At 38.2% G+C, this 22,643-nt stretch overlaps 1 protein-coding gene and 1 long non-coding RNA gene across 4 annotated transcripts in view; one reads left to right on the top strand and one right to left on the bottom strand.

Annotated features, from left to right (window-relative positions):
• Positions 1–15,415, bottom strand: part of LOC127620864 (protein bicaudal D homolog 2-like) — a 56,221-nt gene extending 40,806 nt beyond the window's left edge. For all 3 annotated transcript variants that reach the window (XM_052094190.1, XM_052094189.1, XM_052094191.1), the window contains exon 1: positions 14,984–15,415. In XM_052094190.1, the coding sequence (XP_051950150.1) occupies positions 14,984–15,175 (192 nt within the window). In that variant the 5' untranslated portion in view covers positions 15,176–15,415. The remainder of the gene's footprint in view (positions 1–14,983) is intronic.
• LOC127620866 (uncharacterized) lies at positions 3,337–4,070 on the top strand. The gene is made up of 3 exons (XR_007967819.1): positions 3,337–3,477; positions 3,605–3,785; positions 3,870–4,070. It is a non-coding gene; the product is annotated as an uncharacterized LOC127620866 (long non-coding RNA).
• Positions 15,416–22,643: the final 7,228 nt, after the last annotated feature.

Below are 22,643 nucleotides of genomic sequence, written 5' to 3' on the forward strand. Positions count from 1 at the left end.
TTGTTTTTAAATATTTGTATAAATAGATTCTGATATGCGAGCCGACTCGTTCGCAAATGACCCATCACTATTTCAGATGTGGGTTTCCTGACATGTGGGTTTTGTAATTTTTAAACAAATATCTTAAAAAGGGGGGGTTACGTTTGTAATCTTTTAAATCACACACTGTGCTCGTAAATAATTTTTCCAGTTCGCACATATCTAATTTTAGGGGCAAATGCGAGTGAAATACTCGCACTGTAGAGCCCTGTCTTGCCCTGGAACCATTAGCAGCAGAGATAAGAAAGGAGGATGATTTTTCTAGGGGTAGTGGCGGGAGGTGTGGCGCATAAGCTTTTACTTTACACAGATAATGTTTGATTATTTGTCACCGACACTACTTGATCAATGCCTTGCATCCACAGAATTATTAAATCCTTTTCTACGTTTTTGGGATACAGAGTTAAATTCTCTAAACCCAAAGCTTTGGCTCTGACAGCACATTCAGAAATTTGCTCATTGGTCGAAATTTGGTCATCTCGCATTTGCACTCAATATGGACAAAAGTGTCAAGTGTTTAAATCGGACATTTATTTAAATGTTGCCTCAAGCATATGGCTGAACCCAGAATTCTGTATTAACAAGTCCCCTTTCTGCTGGTCAGAATGGATTGTGAGGGAGGTTAATACACTTAGTGACCTATGTGAGAGTGGAGAGTTGAGATCTTTCGAAAATTTGGTTCAACATTTTGGGATTCCCAGATCTCAGTTCTATAGATATTTACAGCTGCGCCACCAGCTCTGTACTATTTTTGGGAGTAGCTTACACCCCCCTGAAGCAGCTTTCTCTCTGGGAGTGGTGATTACTGCCTTTGGAAAAGGTCATGAGGCATCAGTGTATTACTCCCTGCTAGAGTCTTTGGGACGGAGCTTCAACTTCTCTCAAGAGATTATGGGAGAAAGATTTAAACTTGGTATTGGAGGAGAGGTATTGGCTAGGATTCTAAATAACATCAAGTCTGCATCTAGAGATGCAAGGGTATGCCTTATGCAATTCATGATTTTACATTGATTCTATTGGACCCCCTTTAGATTGTATAGGCTTACGCCTGTTTCACACATACTCTGTGTGCAGTGCGTATGCGGTACGTATGCGGTGCGTATACGGTACAGGAGCAACACGCGCTATAGTGTTTTCACATATGCTGCGTTTGCAGTGCGCTACTGATCCCACAAAATCAAAAATGTGGAAGTAATTTTTTTTTTAAATCCAAACGTTAACTTTGACATTGTTTAAGACATTGAAACAGTATGAAAATTAATTTTAATCAATGTGATTCTTTGTTTTACATGTAGTTTGAGTTAAAAAAAAAAAAAGCTATCGCGCTATATCTGTTGCTAATAAGGAGAAGAATGAGATGCATTTGGGTTCAGTCTGTCTTTTTTTAGGGTAAAAAAATCATATATGATGGCATTTCTGCAACTTTTGGGACTATAATCATACTTTTTTGTTTTTCTTGACCCTGTAATTTAGTAACTGTAGAACACATTAACTGTAATTATGCGTATATGATGAAATTATTACAGTTTCTTGACAATCTATGTCTATTTTAATGTGAACAATGCACTGCCACTTTAATTCAGTGCGGTGCAGCACAGCAAAAATAGACTCGGTCCGTAAACCATCGCTGCACTGCTGTATACGCACCGCAACTGGAACGGATCGACGGACTGCATCCGTGTGCAGTGTAAAAGCTCTAACCTGTTAACATGGGTACGGAAAAAATACACACCGCATACGCACTGCAAACGGAGTATGTGTGAAACGGGCATTAGTCTTAAAGACACACCCACCTGCTGGCAATGCCAATCAGAAAATGGAGACACAACCCATGTTTTTGGTGGTGTGATCCAAGAATTTTGGTTGAAGGTTCAGAGTTTTATGTGTGACATATTGGGCATTAATTTTGCCCCAGACTCTGTATTTTAGGTGATGGTGTGGTCATCAATATAGTGAATAAACAAATAAAAAATTGGGTCCTTACCAGTGTAATGATATCCAGACAAATTGTTTTAACTTGAGATGGAAGTCGGCTGGACAGTCCCCATTTCAGAAGTGGTGAATGGAGATGGGGAGGGTGATAGCTTTCGAGGATGTTTCATCTAGAAGACTGGGGAACTTGGATTCATTGGGAAATGGGGCAACTATTTGATGTTCTTGGAGGGCTCTCAGAGAGGGGAAGTGGAGAAAGAGGTATAGTTATAAATGTGTGTGATTGTTAGGGTTGGGAAACGAAAACCGATTCCAATTCTGGAATTGGACACTTGAGGTCAGGAATCGGAAACTCTGTATGAAATTTCAAATTAGATTCCACTTATCGATTCCAGTGTTTGCATTGTCAGATTGTCCGGATCTTTTTTTATCGGAAAAAAGTTTTATGTGTGACATATTGGGCATTAATTTGTCATAATTATATACATACATACATACATGTCATCTGTGAGGACCCGACCTGGCGATCTGCCTTCTTCCTCGCTAATCTGCGTCATGTAAACGACAGTCTCGATAGACCGGGGGAAGCACTCGAAAATGTGGCTACACTTTGTGAAGTCAGAAGTTGAAAAAGCTAGGTGTAATATTTGTGATAAGCTAATATGTTGCAAGAGAGGTGTCACCACCAACATGACAAAGCATCTGTGGTTGATTCACCGTATAGATTTTCAAGAGTGCACCGTGTTTGGTGCTTTGCATAGCCTGAGTGCCTCATCATCTGCCCCGTCATTGGTCAACACTAGTATGGCGACAACTCCAACAAACTTTTCCTGCGAGACACCATTCTCCCTTGCTTCGAAGGGAAAGCTGACAAAAAAAAAAACGGAACAATTCACAACATTCATTGTCATAGGGTTGATTCCCTTTTCAGTCACTGAGTCGCCCTCATTTACGTAGGTGTTACAATAAAGCCAAAATTAATTAAAAAAATCATTTTTAGCTAGCCTAGCGCTTGTCCAATGTACCCATGCAGGTATTAAGGTAGTAAAGGCAAACTTAATAACTTAGCTAGCTAGTGTAGGGAAAGTTGCTCTAACCAGCGATAACTGGACAAGCCTCTCCCAAGATCATTATCTCACAGTGACGGCACACTACATTCTTGAAGGGCAAACAAGACAGAAAGTTCTAACAATAAAAGCAGTATACGAAGCACAGACAGGGCCAGTTGTTGAAGAAATAAGCAACATTTTGCAAGAATTTGGCATAATGGATAAAACTGTGGCTGTCACTGTTAATAATGCTGCGAATATGGATGTGGCAATAAAAAGGCTACAATTCATAAAGCTAGGTTGCTTTGCCCATACACTTAATCTTGGAGATATTCTATTGTCTATTCAGTGGCGTCAGTGGCAAAATGGACAGCAAAGATCCGGAACGTTGATGTTGTTTGGATAAAGAGATCATCTATGGCAAAGACTGTGCACTGGGAAAAGCAAAAATTCCTAAGTAAGAACGTCTCTCTTTACCTGTAGTGTATTATGTGTATTATGAGTAGTGTATTATTAAATGTTAAAATCAGTTTAAACAATGTGAACCTACATTTTATCTCACTTAAGTTATGCTTATGTCCTAGATTTCCCTCAACGCTCACTTATTCTTGACATAAGAACCTGCTGGAATTCCCTCTACTTGATGCTGGAACGATTTCTTGAACAGTACCCTGCTATTCAAGCAGCCAGCTTGGATCAGCGTTTGAGAAAACCAATAGAGAGGGACAAGTAAGAAAGAAGAGTTTGCTATGAGTGAATGTAAAGGTGAAAACTAAGCTTCCTAGTCTTCTTTGTTAAGGAGGGCAAAATACACTTTATAACTCTCAAAATGCATTCTTTCTCAAACAGACTTGCTCGGCTGACTGGGGAAGACCTCAGAAAGGGAGAAGAGTTTATCCATCTGATGAGAATTTCATGCACATATAAACTTTCTTCTGAGAAGAGCCCTACATGTGGTCAGATCCTGCAAATTCTTCAAAAGCATGAGAAGCACTTCATAGTTAAAGAGGAAGACACAGTGAACACAGTGAAGACACAGGAGGGGTTATAGTAGGGGTTAAATGTTGATTCTGTGTGTATATATATATATGTTTTTCTTTCCTTTGTTTACTGTATAAAGCAATAAAAAAATGTTAATCACAAAAAAATAAGCTTGTTTTTGTTACTTATGATTGTCTTGATCAGTGTCATGCTCCGTGTCCTCTGGAGAGGCTGGCTGATAAATGCAACCTTGCTGCTGTTTCTGCATCACAAATCCACCGATTTGCGTGGTGATGTCGCCATAAATAAAACATTTTTGATGTACAGTAGCGCCAAGATATGACATCATTGTTTGGCAAATTCGACAAGCTGTAAAGCTACAATCTAGTTGGAGTTTGCCATCAATCTTTTCGCCCATGTACTGTAGATCTAATGCTCTGTTATACAGCGAGTTATTATACTGTGAAAATGTCTTATCTTTACTCTCCTAATCTATATACAGTATATACACCTCAAAGTGTATCTTTATCTAAACCCAAGTTCCCAAAGCTGATGGTGCACAGCAGTGGCACCACAACAATTCCTGAAGTGGGCGAACCACCGACAAGTTGTGACATCTTGAAATGCCTTAGGCCCATTCAGACCGCAAACAATTTGCCAGTCAGTTCTTGAGTGGGAATTGCATGAGAGAAGTAGCTACATACTCATGACAGCAAGATTCTTTAACATAAGTGATCGTTTTTACACTACTATCTGGTTAATATGTACACAGCAACCTCCAGCACAAGTGAACTTCACCTTTTGTAACGAAAAATTAACTATTTGTTGTACCCAGAGACCACAATGAGAGTTGGCCAGTCACTCAGCAAACTGAATTGTTAATGTTCAACTCTATTTATCGAACACTTATGTAAATGAGGCTAACGCCTGAAAATCGGTTACTGGGCCATCAGCTTTAGATGTTGGCAATATTCTGACCAACAAACCAGCAAAAATCCTTGCCAGACTACAACAATACACCAGGACTGTGAAGAACCCTCTAGTCAAACAAAGAGTTTTTGTTTCTTAAGGATATAATTAAACACAAATCTGCTGAATGAGTCTTTCAGTGTTTTTGAACACTGCTAAAAGCGTCCCACACACCAGGCGTGTGGGAGGTTTATAGACTGTTTGTTTCAGAGCTAACAGCTGTACAGACACAGGTGTGGATATTCTAGTGTTTGTCAATAGTGCCACCAATGTTATAAACCGTATGTATATTGTGGTCCAAAATCTGAGGCCACTAGTGACATTTTTTTGAGTGAAAAGTTACATTTAAAACTACAAAACCTGATGATCGTGTCAATGTTCCAAAGAGTATCTTTTTTGCTTCAATGAAAAAAGTTGACACTTTCAATAGCTGGGTTTCCTTCCACATATTTTAATGTGAATTTCAGGATATGGCATTAAAATTCTGTCTGGAAACATTAAGATGTGAATAAAATCTCTAAAATTCTAATAAAAAAAACATATAGGCTATCTTGAGATTCATATTTTATTCTGTAAAAGGACATACACATAAACTACGATGGAAACATATTAACTGAAAAAGTCAAAAGTTTGTAATAATGTACAGATTTTGCTCTTATGGAAAGAAATTGGTACTTTTATTCACCAAAGAGACATTCAACTGATCACAATGTATAGTAAAGACATTAATAACGTTAATAATTACTATTACAATTTTTCTTTTAATTTTAAACTACTTCAAAGAGTTCCCATAAAAAAATCCTCCATGTGCAGTTGACAGCTTTACAGATCCTCAGATGCAGATACTCAGGTGACCTTTCACCCCACACTTCCTGTAGCACTTGCATTAGATGTGACTGTCTTGTTGGGCACTTCTCACACACTTTACATTCTAGCTGATCCCACAAAATCTCAATGGGGTTAAGATCCATAACACTCTTTTCCAATTATCTGTTGTCCAATGTCTGTTTCTTTGCCCACTCGAACATTTTCTTTTTGATTTCTGTTACAAAAGTGGCTTTTTCTTTGCAAAAATTCCCATAAGTCCTGCACCCCTAAGTCTTCTCTTTACTGTTGTACATTAAACTGGTGTTGAGCGTGTAGAATTCAATGAAGCTGTCAGCGGAGGACATGTGATGTGTCTATTTCTCAAACTAGAGACACTGATGTACTTATCCTCTTGTTTAGTTGTACATCTGGCTTCCACATCTCTTTCTGTCCTTGTTAGAGTTGTTCTTTGTCTTTGAAGACTGTAGTTACACCTTTGTATGAAATCTGCAGATTTTAGGCAATTTCAAGCATTGTATAGCCTTCAATCCTCAAAACAATGATTGACTGATGAGTTTCTAGAGAAAGCGGTTTTTTCCATTTTTTACCTAATATTGACCTTAAGACATGCCAGGCTATTGCATACTGTGACAACTCAAAACAAACTCAAAGACGATGTTAAGCTTCATTTAATTAACCAAATAGCTTTCAACTGCGTTTGATATAATGGCAAGTGATATTCTTGTACCAAATGATCAATTTAGCATGATTACTCAAGGATAATGTGTTGGAGTAATGGCTGCTGGAAATGGGGCCTGTCTAGATTTTATCAAAAATGACTCAAATGACTTTGATTCAAATATGTAATTCTATGATGTTTTTTTTAACATCAGTAATGTCCCTTCCGAAACAGCAAAATCTGTACATTATTCCAAACTTTTGGTTGCCAGTGTATTCTTATAGAATTTATACAGCAATACGTGTATAAAATAAATTCAGGTGAATATAAAATTGCTCAGAAAATATCATCAATACATCACATAGCATCTCAAATTAAATTTAATAATTGCACACAAACAAGCAAAATGGCCTAGTTGACAATGTATACGGTACACATTGTAAAGAGCACTTGGTTCTTTAAGCCAGGGTCAGGTCAAAGGCATACTAAAGGTGGTGACATCTGTGCTGGACCACACTGCAGTTGAATTCAGCACAGACACAGAAATGGGTGGAAACTAATCAACCCAGAAGGAAATAGAGAACAAATTCTTTGAACCCAGTCAAACTACGTCTAAGTTCACACAGTGTTCGGCGGTAGCGGTTTTAGGCACGGGCGAACCGGGCATTCGCCTGGGGCGCCATTTTTTCATGTCACATGGGGGGCGGCACGAGCAGTTATTAAAAAAAAATAAAAAATTCCTCTGCGCCGCGAAGTGGTTTTTTACATAGAGGTTTTCTATTATCTATCATTTCACTGTGTGGGGAATTGGCAAATTGGCGCCCCTGCGTGCTGAGAAGGTGCCATGTGTGAGAAGGGGAAAGGGGAGGGGGGCGCAGCAGGCAGGGGATAGTTCACCTCTGGGTGACTGACAGGGGGGGGGGGGGTCCACTGTATAACAGAGCAATACTCTAATGAAATTAGTGGGCTAAAGTCAGTCACACTCGACTTTCTTCCAAATAACACACATTTAATTCATAATATTATAAATACAGGCCTATAGTTCCTGCACATTTTTGTTTTTCTGTGTGAAATGGCTAATAAAAATAAGTAATACAAAACGATTATGTGGTCACCTCACCAAGGTGAATTGGTTTAGTCTTGACTTCTGGCCGTGACTCGTAACGTGAGTGACAGTGTTGGGGAGCGGGGGATGGGAAATCTGTTGATTGTCGAGTGCCGAATAAACAGAGATGGATAGGAAAAGGTCAAAGCCATCAGGTGCACAATTTAGAAAAAAAAGAAAAGTAGAAGAGGAGAAACGAGCAAAAGATAAAGGTATGCAACTATGTTCTCTCTGTGATATGATTACGGTATCCATGTTGTCATGAATGAAGGGCTAATGTTAATTGTTGGTAACTCTTACGTTTGTTAGCCTATTTGCTATGATGCTTGCTATGCTTATACAACAATAATTCGGTTTTAAAGTCAACAAACACGAGATCTAATTTCACCATAATATTGTGCTTTGCAACCAAACTGTTACAAGTTCAGTTATTATTTATTTCCATCAGTTAGGTTACGTTAGGCCCTGTAATTAGCCAACGGAATTTTTTTTTAATCTGTAGGTAGTTTCAAAGAGATGACGTTTGCTATTTATTTACTACTTATTTGCTACATGACACATGCCATCAATATGAAGGAGGTTTTTATGCATGTTTATGACAACTGTCATTAAGTGTCACATTAAGTGTCAACGTTGTCGTTGATGCAGCCACGTCAGCCATCAAGGAGAGATTTTCCACATTGGAAAATGTGGGAAAGAAATTCGGGGTTTTGACAAATTTCCCAAGTCTTGCAGGTGAGGAGCTGGCAGAGCAATGCGAGGCACTAGGCAGCACACTGCACTTTAAGGGGCACTCTGATGTGGACAGTAGAGAGCTTGTGCAGGAAATTAAGAACTTCCCTGAACTGCCATCAAAGACCATGAGCCTCCTTGAGCTTATCACTTTTATGCATGATAAGGATCTATCGGAGATCTACCCCAATTTTTGGACTGCTATCAGGATTGCACTTACACTGCCAGTCACTGTGGCTCAAGCAGAGAGGAGCTTTTCAAAACTAAAGTTGATCAAGTCATACCTGAGATCAACCATGTCCCAGGAACGGCTCACTGGCCTTGCCGTCATCAGTATCAATCACTCAATAGGGGAGCAGATTTCATACAATGACATCATTGATGATTTTGCATCAAGGAAAGCCAGAAAAGTCAGGTTTTAGTTTTAGTTTGTGTTTTCTGTTCTTAGTGCAATAGTGTAATAATTAGATTCTCTTTAGTGTTTAGATTCTTTTTTTCACATTTGTGTGTAATATATAATATATATATATTCTATTCTATATTTTATTTGTATATTATTCTTAATGTGTTATATTATTGTTGCTCTCTGCACTTGTTACATTTTTTATATATCTGATTGTATATATGTTTGGCACATTTATGTATATAGTGTATATTTAAGTTCTGATAACTGTCATAGTTTGCCAAAAGACAATGAACACAATTCTGCACAAAGTCGAATGTTAGGAAGGATTTGTGCAATTGAGAAATATAAATTTATCTTTAAGAGAAATGTTGTTTTAATAAAATATGACTGTTTGTGGATAATTTTGTGTGTGTTTTTTTTTTTTTTTTGGGGGGGGGGGCCTCAAAGGTGGTCTCGCCCAGGGTGCAATTCAATGTAGAACCGCCACTGGTGTTCGGGATTGACAGCCATATTTACTAACAGGTGTGAGTCTTGAATTGTCTTGTTCAAACAACAACTTAAAATGGCAGCTTGAATACTAACATTGTCTCATAGAATCACGTTACTACACTTTTTGCTAAATTATGTTTACGTCGCTTGTTGTACGTTTCGCATCAGTTTCCTGGTGAAATGAATACTAGAGGCACTACAACAACAATTACTTTATTCACTTTCACACAAATCACGAGTAAAACGGCAAATTATCAGTTAATAAATACTAAAATTGTGTTCCTCACACAATGCTATCTTATGACCTCTAAACTCTTTTACTATAGCTCATTACTCATTTAAATGTTTGCATTACATAATCAACTACATTTAAAAAGCTTGCTCAAAGGGCAATCAAATTGCGCAGTAGCTCAACTGATAGAGCGTTGCACTTGTGATGTGTTGCAGGGTTTCTCAACCTTTTGCCCACTGCAACCCACTTTTTTTAATCCCAGTCATCCATGACCCACCAAGGGGGTGTGTCTATATGCTTAGAATATAGCAGCCTAATATCTACAGACCAATATCTGTAGTTTTGGTGCTGCTGGCTGAAGTTTTCAGACGGTCCCTGCACACTTTTAGGCCATTTTAGCACAATGTGAGGACTTTTCAGACAGTCCCTTATCCATTGTAGGCACATATGAATGATCTTGAATGATTTTGCGGTGATACGGGTTATAAGCTAATAATTTACATCAGAGAAACACAGCTTTTACTTACGATCGTTTATGTAAACCTGGAGATATAAGCACAATTTGACAACAGCGGTCACCGTTGCCCCAAACACTGCAAATGTACAGTTCTGTCCATCTAATTGATCATTTGTAATCATGACAGAACAGACCTCGCGACCCAGCAGACAATGACCCACGACCCACTTTTCAGTGGTTGAGATCGGGGTACAGGAGTCCATATCCAAGCCAAGAGTGTTGTAAGCAGACAAAATACATCTGGTCATCTAAAACGAGATCTACACAAATGTTGAAACAGAAGTGTTGGTCATTGTGTCGAGGTCAGCTGGCGGGAAAGAGCAGGACATAAATCCTCAAGGATTTCATTGTTCCAAGCATGAAAATAGACAAATACTAACCTTTCACCTCCGTCAATATTACCACAGCTGAGCAAGATAATGTGTAACATCTACAAAAATACACTCACAAAGCTGCCATACGGATCAACACTTTAACTTTCAATCCAGCACACAAACACCACTCAAATACACCTACAAGCCACTATGTCCTGCAATCAAATGGAAGAGTTCACATTTGTGAATAATTTAACAGTAAATAAATATATATAAGGTGTGAGTGAGAAACAGATCAATATTTCAGTCCTTTTTAATATAATTCTCGTCCCTGCTCAGTAGTTGAGGATATGCATGAAATATGTGAATTGCCAAAAACAAAAGAAGAATGTGAAAGTGGACATTTATAGTAACAAAGGACTTAAATATTGATCTGTTTCTTACCCACACCTATCATATCACTTCTGAAAATATGGATTAATCCACTGGAATTTTAAGGATTACTTTTATGCTGTCTTTATGGGAGTTTTGGAGCTACAAAGGTCTGATTACCATTCACTTGTATTGTATGGAACTACAGAGCTGAAATATTCTCCTAAAAGTCTTCATGTGTTCTACAGAAGAAAGAAAGTTATAAACATCTGCGATGGCATGAGGGTGAGTAAATTATGAGAATTATCATTTTTGGGTGAACTGTCCCTTTAATAATAGGGCTGTCAATCAGTTATCTGCTAATCATGCCATATGGCTTGAAAAATGTGGATCCTGAACCAAAATCAATTGAGAACCACAGCTAGGTTATTTTTTTTTTCCTGTGTTTTAGTAGGGATGCACCGATACCACTTTTTCTCTTCCGATCCCGATATCTGAAATCTAAGAATCCGCCGATACCGATCCGATACCAGTGTTGTTTTTTCATAATCAGTTTAGAATATCTATACCTCACTGAGTGATGCTAATTATATTTAAAGAAACACATAATCATACATTATTATTATTATTGACTTTTAGAATTTTAAATACAACAGTAATATATTTAAATCGTGCACCTTTTACTTTATTTTGACATTCTGAAATCTCCGGGAAGTCCTGTATGTGTCAGTTTGTAGGCAAGTTCACAGTAGTTTAATTAGCTTCTTATTAAAATTTTGGTCAAATGCACCTCCAGTGCTGTTCTAAATGCATATTATACGTGAACCGAACTATTGAGCATCTACGCCTGAGATGTTGTTCATGAGTAACGCTCAAATGTTGCGCAACGAGTGAAGGCTAAAAACAGCCGCGAGTGTATGTGTAAACAGAGCAGCGCCATTCAATAACGCGCTGGAGCTGCGCATATTATAAATGTACTTACACAGAGCTACTGCAAGTCTTCAAGTGGATTGAATAAAATGCACGAGTCATATGAACTACTTTAATTGTGTTTTTATGGTTCTTTTATGTCATTTTTTGAGCTTGACAGTAACAAACATGACTAACACACAGTATCGGATTTGGATCGGTCTCTTCGGACCGATACCTGATCCATTTAAAAACGTCAGTATCGGAGCCGATACTGATCCAGGTATCGGCTTGGTGCATCCCTAGTTTTTAGACTGTTACAATGGTCATGCAAAGACATGTTAGGGCATGTTATTCAAATCAAGGTCATCGAGAGGAAATTATTGAATGACTTCCTGAATGCTTCCTTTTCCCTGCGAGTGCACACAGGATGTGAGTGTGTAGGACAGTGGCAGTGGGAACCTTACCTATTGCAGGACAATTCATTTAATATATACTACCAGTCCAAAGTTTTGAAACACTTACTCAATCTTTTTAATAATTATTTTCACATTTTAGAATAATAGTAAAGTCATCACAACTATGGAATAATATAAATGGAACTATGGGAATTATGTTGTGACTAAACAAAATCAAAACTGTGTTATATTTTAGCATCTTCAAAGTAGTCCCCCTTTGCCTAGAATGTACTCTTGACATTTTCACAACCAACTTCTTGAGGAATCACCCTGGGATGCTTTTTACAGTATTGAAGGAGTTCCCATCTATATTGGGCACTTAATGGCTGCTTTTCAGTCATCAATTTCAAGGTTTCATTTTTTGATTCATTTTTTTATTAAATTTTAGTTTTATAATGAAATAAATAAATATGGTGGCACAATTATATATTTGTCTAAAAAACAAATTTCAAACATTTAATCATACTCCTTCAGATCAAAAGATTTTTAAGATCATGAGAAACATTTCAGTCAAGTGTTTCAAAACTTTTCACCGGTAGTGTATTTCTTAAAAAAAAAAAAAAAAAAAAAACGGGGGGCCTGGGTAGCTCAGCGAGTATTGATTCTGACTACCATCACGCACAACTCACCACACGCCCCACCGAGAGCGAACCACATTATAGCGACCACAAGGAGGTTACCCCATGTGACTCGACCCTCCCTAGCAACCGGGCCAATTTGGTTGCTTAGGAGACCTGGCTGGAGTCACTCAGCACACCTTGGATTCAAACTCACGAACTCCAGGGGTGGTAGTCAGCGTCTTTACTCACTGAGCTACCCAGACCCCCAATTATTTGTTATAATAACAAATAATTGTAATAAACCTCATGCTATCTCAAACTGACTTTCTTTCTTTTATGGAACACAAATTAAGATATTTCCAGGATAAAAGATGTGAATATATCCATACAATGCAAGTCAATGTGGTCCAAAGATTTCAAGCTCCAAAAAGGACATAAAAGCAGCATAAAAGTAATCCATATGACTTGAGTTGTTTAATCCATGTCTTTAGATGCGATACGATCGGTTTGGGGTGAGAAACAAACCAAACTGTAACTCCTTCTTACTATTAATCTTGACATTAATTCTTGGCACGATACATCGCTCTGCACATGCGTCAACCATGAAACATATATACACCTTATATCTCCATCAAAATATCTTCGTTTGTGTTCATACACATCTTAAATGGCAAGAGAGTGAGTAAATGACAAAAGAATTCTCATTTTTGGGTATTACTTTAAGAAGGACATCTTTCCAACAAAACTTCATAATGGTATTTCTCTCAAGTCACTCTGAAATAAATTTGAAAACTGACACAAAACCCTCATTTGTTCGGTTAAACTACTGTACTTGACACAGTAACCAATGTAGGACACACTGAATAATAAGTGCTGACAGTTTTTTAATGAACGTTATATGCTGGTGAAAATAAGACGAAGTACAGCCTCCAAAAACCTCATAGAGAACATAACTGTGTCAGGACATTAGTCATTGAATTCCAATATCAAGACAGAATGCAGCCTAGAAACTGAAATGACCTAAAAACAGACTGGACTCAGTTCCAGCACATTTATGGAGATCTTAACAATCGACTAAAACAAACAGAGTTTCCAAAGAGAAGTGACACACACACACACACACACACACACACACACACACACACACGCACGATTTCACATGACTAATTAATCATTCTCCTAACTCTCTCTCTCTCTCATTGGTCAAACATCTGTGTGGAAATACTGAGTGATTCTCTGGCAGTGTCCACAGTGCGATGAGTGAGTACAGTGAAGTCTTTTATCTGCAGCAGGGGAAAACATCTGCATTCCCATCATATCCGTTTAGGTCATAACTCGTTTAGCTGTTTAGGCGGGGAAAAAACTTCCCGCAAAAATTCAAATGCACCTTTGTCTCATTTAGCTGTTAAGCATGACACATTTATGTGATTCCTCTATAAACAAATCTTTGCTAAAAAGTCATGGTTATTTTATAGGAAGGTGGATACAATCTGTGAAGGATACATTTCTGGCAGATCTATAAATGATCATTATAAACCAGATGAAACAGCCATGATTTGAAAGAAGCTTCTCTCTTCATTCAACAGTCAGTTCAACCTTTATATTATTGCCCTTTATAGAGTAAAATGGGGGTGTGAGTCTTTAACAGTGAAAAAACAAGATGAAAAAAAAAATTATTATTAGAAATGTATTCAAAGATCAGATCAAGGATATAAGGTGAGCAAAATCTCCTCTTTATATATTATTGGAGAGTTTGATGTCAGGAAACTAAATCTGTTACAGAACCAATGCAAAATAGCTTTTGATATACAATAACCAATTTCATCATACCAAACACAAAATGATGAAATCTCACCCAATGAACAACATGACAGCATTTCACCATATTAACACCAAAATGACATCATATTACAACAACAGTAACTTCTGCATATAGCCTCATGACAGCATTTTCAACATATAAACCCACTACATCATGACAGCATGATATAATATCTTACTAAGGGTATGTATATAATATTACAATAAAAATATAATTTTATAATACCAACTAGCCTACATAATGATGTCATGTATGTACTACAAAATGAAAGCATTTCACCATATTAACAACACAATTAGGTCGTTTCACCATATCAACTATAAAGTGACGTCAATTCACAGCAACAACTACAGCACATAATGACAGCATTTTCACCATAGCAACCCCACAATGATGTCATTTCAATGTCATATCAACTACACAGTGACGTTATGACACTATAAAACTACCGCATTTTCTCATTTCAGCAACATCGTGACGTTAATTTCGCCATTCCATCAACATGACGGCATTTCACCAGATCAAGAAGCCTACATAATCTCTACATAATCTCTTTGCGCCGAATCTGTGTCAATTAGATCTAATAAATAAATCAGGTTTGACGTCGTTACCTCTCGCAGCAGCTCCAGCTCTTGGCGGACGCTCTCATATTCCGCCTCCAGCTCGTCGTACTGCTGCTTGAGCTGCTGTTTCTCCTCAAGCACCGCCAGGCCGTATTCCGCCGCCTGGATCTTCTCCTGCGTGGTCTCGGCCAGCTCCCGGGACAGCCGCTCCATCTCCACCCGCTGCTGCTCTGCGGACATCTTTAACGGCAGACGCTTTCAGATTATTCGGAGTGTGCACGGCATGATTCACACTCGTATCCGCCTTCGCTCATATAGATTCCTGCTCAGGAATAGCTTTATTGACTATTTTCTTCTGTTCAGGGGAAGAGGAGCCTGCACTTTATTTCTCCTAATGCAGCTCCATGGCTGCAGATCAATCACCTCCGCTCCTCTCCCCGTCAATAATATGGAGAGGAACAGGAGAGGCTCTAATCTACAGAGGGATCGGCCAGATTGGGGGTTTCCTTGTAATTATGATAGGCTTTGTGGGGGATGTAGTTCTGACCCACGCTTTCGTGGAGTCAAAATAGGAGCAGTGAACTCATATCCAATGAGTCAGTGCGGTTGGAGCGTTTGGATGCCGGAAGCCCGTCTGCACCAGCCCCCAATGCGTGACGTGGAGATGTTCGGTTCAATGATCTTCAGCAGTCAGAACTAAACCAAAGCAGTGATATTATCATATCCTAGTTAGCAGACGATACTGCACTGTTCCTGAAAGATCAGCATCAGGTCCCAGCCGCTCTTAAAGTAGTAGATGCCTTTTCTAAAGCTTCTGGCCTTAGTTTAAACATCAGTAAATGTGAACAATTATCTATTAAAGATTAATCAGTTACAACAGATTGCTAATATCCCAGTGAAGGAATCAATTACATACTTGGGGATTGTTATCTCAAAATAATTATTCTTCAGAAAACTAAAGCAAAGTTGAATCACTGGCTTTTGAGGGATTTATCTCTAAAAGGTAGTTTTGTTGTGTAAAGCTGAGGGACTGTCAAGATTAGTGTATGCTGCCACTTCACTCGATGTTTCTAAAGAGATGTGTAAAGTTATTGATAGTGCTTTATTTCATTTTCTTTGGAGAAACAAAAACACATTATATTAGGAAATCTATAATAATGAATACTTATGAATCAGGTGGATTGAACTTCCTTGATTTTTGTACTCTCTAAATAATATTTTTTAAATTAATTAGATTAGACATTTCACACTAAATCCAAATTTTCTCTGGAATTTTATACCCAATTTAGTTGTCTCCAAAATAGGTGGTCTTGAGTTTCTCTTGATTTGCAATTACAAAATTGAAAAATTTGAATTTATCTTCCTTTCATAAACAAATATTACTGGCTTGGTCCCTGTTATATAAGCATAACTGTTCACCCCATAGGTATTTAATTTGGAACAATTACAAACTATTATTTAAAAATAAATCTTTATTTTTTGAAAGATGGCTTTTAGCAGGCATAACCCACGTCTATCAATTATTAAATCAAGAAGGCATGTTGCTCACTTATTCTGAGTTTCTAGATGTCCATAAAATCCCAGTGACTCCAAGGGAGTTTTCTATTGTCATGGATGCGATTCCCACAGGGGTCTTGCACTATTCAGAGATAATACTCTAAACAGTATTGCGCCCCCTGCTGCTTATTTTTTAAAGCAGTCAGAACCAAAGTAAAATGCTCTTTTGATAAAAAAGGGGTTTCTACCCTCTTTCTCTCCCTTCTTCCTCTCTCTCTCTCTCTCTCTCTCTCTCTCTCTCTCAACTTCAATTTAAAAGTACTTTATTGGCATGATTGTGTTTACATACAATATTGCCAAAGCATTAATACACAAAACAGATAATGACAAGACAAATAATAATGATAAGATAGAATTAAAATAAGGTGCCAGGTAATGAATCAAATAAAATAAAAGCTATAATAACAATATACACTATATACAATATCAAATAAAATATGCATTTAACAGGACATTATGAACATAAGAAAATAAAAGTACTGTGAATGAAGTACATTAAGGCAGTGATTGGTTTCTGAGGGTGTGCAGCTCAAAAATGAATTTAGCTGCAACTGATGCATGATGGTCCTCCCCCAGTAACACCAGCATCTGATCGGTTTCTGCCAAACTGGAAAACTCTGGCATGAGTTTTGAGAGTTTGTGGAGGTACTCAACTCTGTGCATATCTCACAGTGAAGGAGAAAGTGTGTCTCTGTCTCGACCTCACCCGTGTCACAGTGAGCACAGACTCGTTCTTCCTTTGGAAGCCATGTTTGTCTGTGTCGGCCTTTTTCTATGGCAGACTGTGATCACTGAATCTGTATTTGGGGAGGATCCGTCTCTGTTTTGGATCTCTTACAGTGTGCAGATATTCTGCCAGATTATATGTTCTGTTTAGGGCCCGATAACATTCCAGTTTGCTTTGGTTTTTACTTTCATTTTCCCAATGGTCCAAATATGAATTTTTGCTTTCTTTTATGATTTGGTTTATTCTGATTTGGTTTTGTTCAGCAGTGCTGCTCTGAAACTGGTGTTTGTTAGTTGTTAGTGGGTTTGTAGGTTTTCTTGTTTTAGGCTTCAGCTCTTGGGTTTTAAGGGCTTCATGTTACAGTGTGTTTGGGGAACTTGGATTTAGCTCTGTCCAAAATTTGAGGGATCGTTTTTCAATATGTATAATTAGGGGGTATCTGCCTAGTTCGGCCCGGCATGCATTAGTAGGTGTTCTTCTCTGAACTCTTAGAATGTTTCTACAGAATTCTGCATGCAGGGATTCTATGGGGTGTTTGTCCCATCTAGGGTAATCTGCCATACAGAGTGGACCCCAAACCTCACATCCGTACAGAGCAATAGGCATTATAATACTATCAAAGATCTTACACCAGATTGTTACAGGAATGTCAACTTGGGTAAATTAAGCTTTCTCTTTTAGTGCATTCACTGCCAGACCAAAAACTGCCAGTGAAGCACTAATTTTTAGACCGAGGTAGTCGTAGTGTCGGGTGTGTTCTATTGCAGTGTTCCCCCAAAGTGAATGTGTATCTGGTGTCCTGTAATCTGGCTTTTTTCTGGAAAATCATGATTTTAGTTTTTTCAGATTGACTGAACAGTAGTTCTCCAGCAGGTCCATGTGCTCTCTCTCTCTTTCTCTCACTCTCTCACTCACTCACTCACTCACTCACTCACTCACTCACTCACTCACTCAAATTCAAATTGGCTTTATTGGCATGACTGTATACAATGTAGCCAAAGCATTGAGTAATTAAACATATTACAAACATAAATAACATATATATACAATAAATATATAATAATGATAATACAATAAAATACAAATGATAAAGTTAAATACAGAGAGCAATGAGAAAGGGAGGGAAAAAGGAAATTAAAATAAAATAGCAGTTTCAATAGAGCTGAAATATCTTAAGGGTTCAGAAGGGTCACGTGACGCCATGTGATGTTCGGATGTGTGAACGTTGAGCTTTGCGCACTTTGCTAGTTTTAATACTTTTTGTGTCATAAACCTGTGAGATTCGGTACACCCTGATCCTTAACTGTTCTAGGAAGGTAATATGTAAAAGAATTCAAAATCCTCGAGCTCTGGAGATTTTAAAAGACACTTATGTGCTCAAGCTGAAGCCCCTGAGCAGCAGGACACATGCCCAGAAATCAATTTTGATGGTGAAGTGAAAGAGATTCGGAATTGATGAACGTCTCGGCAATGCTGACGATGGTCATTGCTGACTTGGAGGATCTGGCTGTGATACATCGATCAATCACTGTCATGGAGATGAAATGTTGGTTGTAAGTGTGTCGGATATTGAGAGATGGATTGATTATGAGGAGTCATCGGATAAGAAATTAGCTGCTCAACCGCTAGCGACCAAGGCAGACTTGGAACAAGTCTGGGGAAAGTTGGAAGACTTGGAGAATCATAACCGGCAAAACAAAGTTGGAATTGTTGGAATACCTGAGAATGAAGAAGGCAGAGATATGGTGAAATTCCTAGACTGGCTCTGTCCGAGTCTGCTCGACATAACATAAGCTGAAAATCGAGCAAGCTCACAGAGTTCCAGCTCAGAGATCTGCGGAGGGAGACAGGCCCCAATCAATTCTAGCCAAATTTCTGAGATCAACTGATAAAGATCTTGTGTTACGTGTGGCGAGGGGTAAAGGAAGGCTTTCTTGGAACAACCACAGTGTTTTCTTGTTCCCAATACTTTGCAAATTCAACAAGAGAGAAATGTGATCGATTCAAGGAATGCAAGAAACTCTTACATCAACGGAAGGTTGCTTTTGCACTGATGTTCCCAGCCAAATTGTGAATAAACTAAGGATTGCCTCAAAATATTCACATGCCCACAGCAAGCAATGTGCATCATAAAGTTAATGACTTAGTAAGTTATTTGTGGTTCTCATGTAACAGCCGAGTGGACCTGACTCACTGAACATTCACTTGACTTTCCGAGGAAGCTGAGTACCTTTATTGTTTATTTTTGTGCTGGTTCCGCCTAGCGGACTTAGTATGTTTTGTGGAATAATTCACCTTCGGGACAGTTATGTGGATGAATCTACATGTTCTTTGTGTTTATTCCTCCTATTGGCTGGAGTTTGTTTTATAGATTATCTTTTGTCACAAAACTTGTACAGAAGCACCGGACTTGAACAATCAGACGGCAAAGTTGTCGTGGGAGCTCTCGTAGGCGTACATGGACTGTTTGAGTTTAGAGGGATGGACGCCAGTTGGCGCTGTCCAGAGCAGGGTTAATGCACACGTTTTTCTTTTTTCTGTTTGTTTGGTTTTGGGGGGAGTTCGGGGTTTGATTGTTGAACTTAATTTTATGAAGTTCAACAAAATAATTTTTATTAAGTTCAACAATAATAATTTCATTTTTGACACAATCTATTTTTTCTAATATGTCAATATGTCAGATGTTAATATGAGTGGATTGTCTCTCTCAACATGAAATGTGAATGGGTTGGGGCACCCCATATAAAGAAGGAAGGTTATTTCTTTTCTTAAACGTAAGGAATATGATATAATTTTCCTTCAAGAAATGCATCTTTCCCCGCAGGAAACTGAATAGTTTGGGAAGATATGGGGGTGGACATTTTCTCTTTAGTGCTGGCTCAAGTAAGAGCAGGGGAGCCATTATATTGATAAGTAAACATCTACAATTCATGTCATCTGATGGCCTCAGAGAATTCAGCTTGGTAAGGTAATTAAGACCTTGCCTACAGGCAAGGCTCCGGGGCCAGATGACTTTGCAGCTGAATTTTTAAAATCTTATAATACAGAATTGGCTCCACTTTAGTTAGAAGTTTATACAGAATCATTAAAGAATTGAAAGCTTCTGCCAACCATGACACAAGCCTGGATCAGTCTGATATGACATCTCTTATACATATAGATCAGGTGGTGTTTCATCAATATCATGTGGTCAGTGGCGAATGATCAGACTTCTGTCGTGGCCATCTCACTTGATGCTGAAAAGGTGTTTGATATGGTAGAATGGGATTATTTTTTAAGAATTTAGAAATATAAGGTTTCGGGAATACTTTTATTGGATGGATTAAGTTACTTTATAGATACCCTGTAGCGGCGGTACAAACAAATGGATTAATTTCAGATTATTTTAATCTGGATAAGGGCACCCAGCAGGGAACCATTAGTGCTGTGATAAGAAGGGAAGAGGATTTTCCTGGGGTGGTGGCAGGAGGTATGGGGCATTAGCTTTTTCTTTATGCTGATGATATTTTATTATTCGTCTCTGACCCCATTAGCTCTATGCTTTGCTTCCACAGAATTATTCATTCCTTTTATAAATTCTCAGGATACAGGAAGCTTTGTCTCTGACAGCGTACTTTCTGGTAACGGTTTTCCAGTGGCCCAAACAGGGCATTAAGTATTTGGGCATTTTTTTCCTAGCTAATTTGACTGATTTAGTTAGTTTATTTTGACCCCTTAATAAAAAGATTTTCAAGCGATGTGGGCAGGTGGGCTTCATTACAAATATCTATGATTGGGAAGGTTAATGTAATTTAAATTAATTGTATTCCAAAATTTAACTACCTGCAACAATCTCTCCCTATAGATGTCCCTCTCTCTTATTTCAAGCAATTTGATAACATAGCAAAGTCCTTCATTTGGAATGGCAAGCGTCCCAGATTACATTTCAGTAAATTGCATAGGCCGATTGAAAAAGATGGGCTAGGCCTACCCAAGATTTTGTTTTATTATTATATGTTCAGTCTCAGACATTTGGCCCATTGGTCACTCCCACCTGAGAAAGCCCCTCCCTTGTTCTGTATTGAACAGAAAGTTATTGCCCCTATTTCGCATTGCAAAGCCTTTTTATCAAACTAACCGGAGAAGTTAAGTGACACCCCGTTATCTAGCATCTGCACCTGGTTTGGACAAAAGTGTCCAGAGTATTTAATTTGGACATTTATTTAAATGTTGCCTCAAGCATATGGCTGAACCCTAAATTATGTTTTAAGTCCCCTTTCTGTTTTCAGAGTGGATTGTGAGGGGGGTGACTACACGCAGTGATGTATGTGAGAGTGGAGTGTTGAGATCTTTGATAATTTGATTCAACATTTTAAGATTCTTAGATCCCAGTTCTTTAGGTATTTACAGTTGCGCCACTTTCTCTATACTATTTTTGTGAGTAGTGTACACCCACCTAAAGCGGCAGATACTCTGGAAATGGTGATTACTGCTTTTGGGAAAGGTCATGAAGCATCAGTGTATTACTCGGTCTATTATTGTATTAATTGGTCTAAAAATGCTTCATGTTGGAGTATTTAATGGGGGCTTGATATAAGGTGTTTCCAAAATTTTATAGATCTCTTTTGAATGTGTAAAATGAATGGGTATCTGCCTAGTTAGGCTCAGCATGCATTATTTGACGTTTTCTTTTGGACTTCTTTTGGAAATGTTCCTACAGAATTCTTTATGGAGGGTCTCAACAGGGTCCCCAGATCTCACTTCCATACAGATGGGTAAAATTACACTGTCATATATTTTTTTCCAGATTTTAACTGGGATTTCTATGTTATGAATGTTTTTTTAATGGCATAGAATGCTCTCCTTGCTTTCTCCTTCAGTGTGTTAACAGCCAGACCAAAGCCACATGATGCTCTCTTTTTAAGCCCAAGATTTTTGTAATTTAGTGTGTGTTCTAGGGTGTTGTTGCCTAGTGTATCGTGAAGTCTGGCTTTCTTTTGAAAAATCATAATTTTGGTTTTAATAGGATTGACTGCCAGGGCTCAGTGGCTCTCTTGGTGTTTTGGATCTCTTACAGTGTGCAGATATTCTGTTAGATTATACTTTCTGTTTAGGGCCCGATAACATTCCAGTTTGCTTTAGTTTTTACTTTCTTTTTTCCCAATGGTCCAAATATGAATTTTTGCTTTCTTTTATGAGTTGTTTTATTCTGATTTGGTTTTGGTTCAGCAGTGCTGCTCTGAAACTGGTGTTTGTTAGTTGTTAGTGGGTTTGTGAGTTTCAGAGCCAGCTGACAAAAGGGACTGGTTTTAGGCTTCAACTCTTGGGTTTTAAGGGCTTCATGTTGCAGTGTGTTATGGGAACTTGAGGGATTTCAATATGCATACTTATGGGGGTATCTGCCTAGTTTGGCCCATCATGAATTAGTAGGTGTTCTTCTCTGAA

Source organism: Xyrauchen texanus, chromosome 27 (assembly GCF_025860055.1).
Source record: "Xyrauchen texanus isolate HMW12.3.18 chromosome 27, RBS_HiC_50CHRs, whole genome shotgun sequence".
Taxonomy (NCBI): domain Eukaryota; kingdom Metazoa; phylum Chordata; class Actinopteri; order Cypriniformes; family Catostomidae; genus Xyrauchen; species Xyrauchen texanus.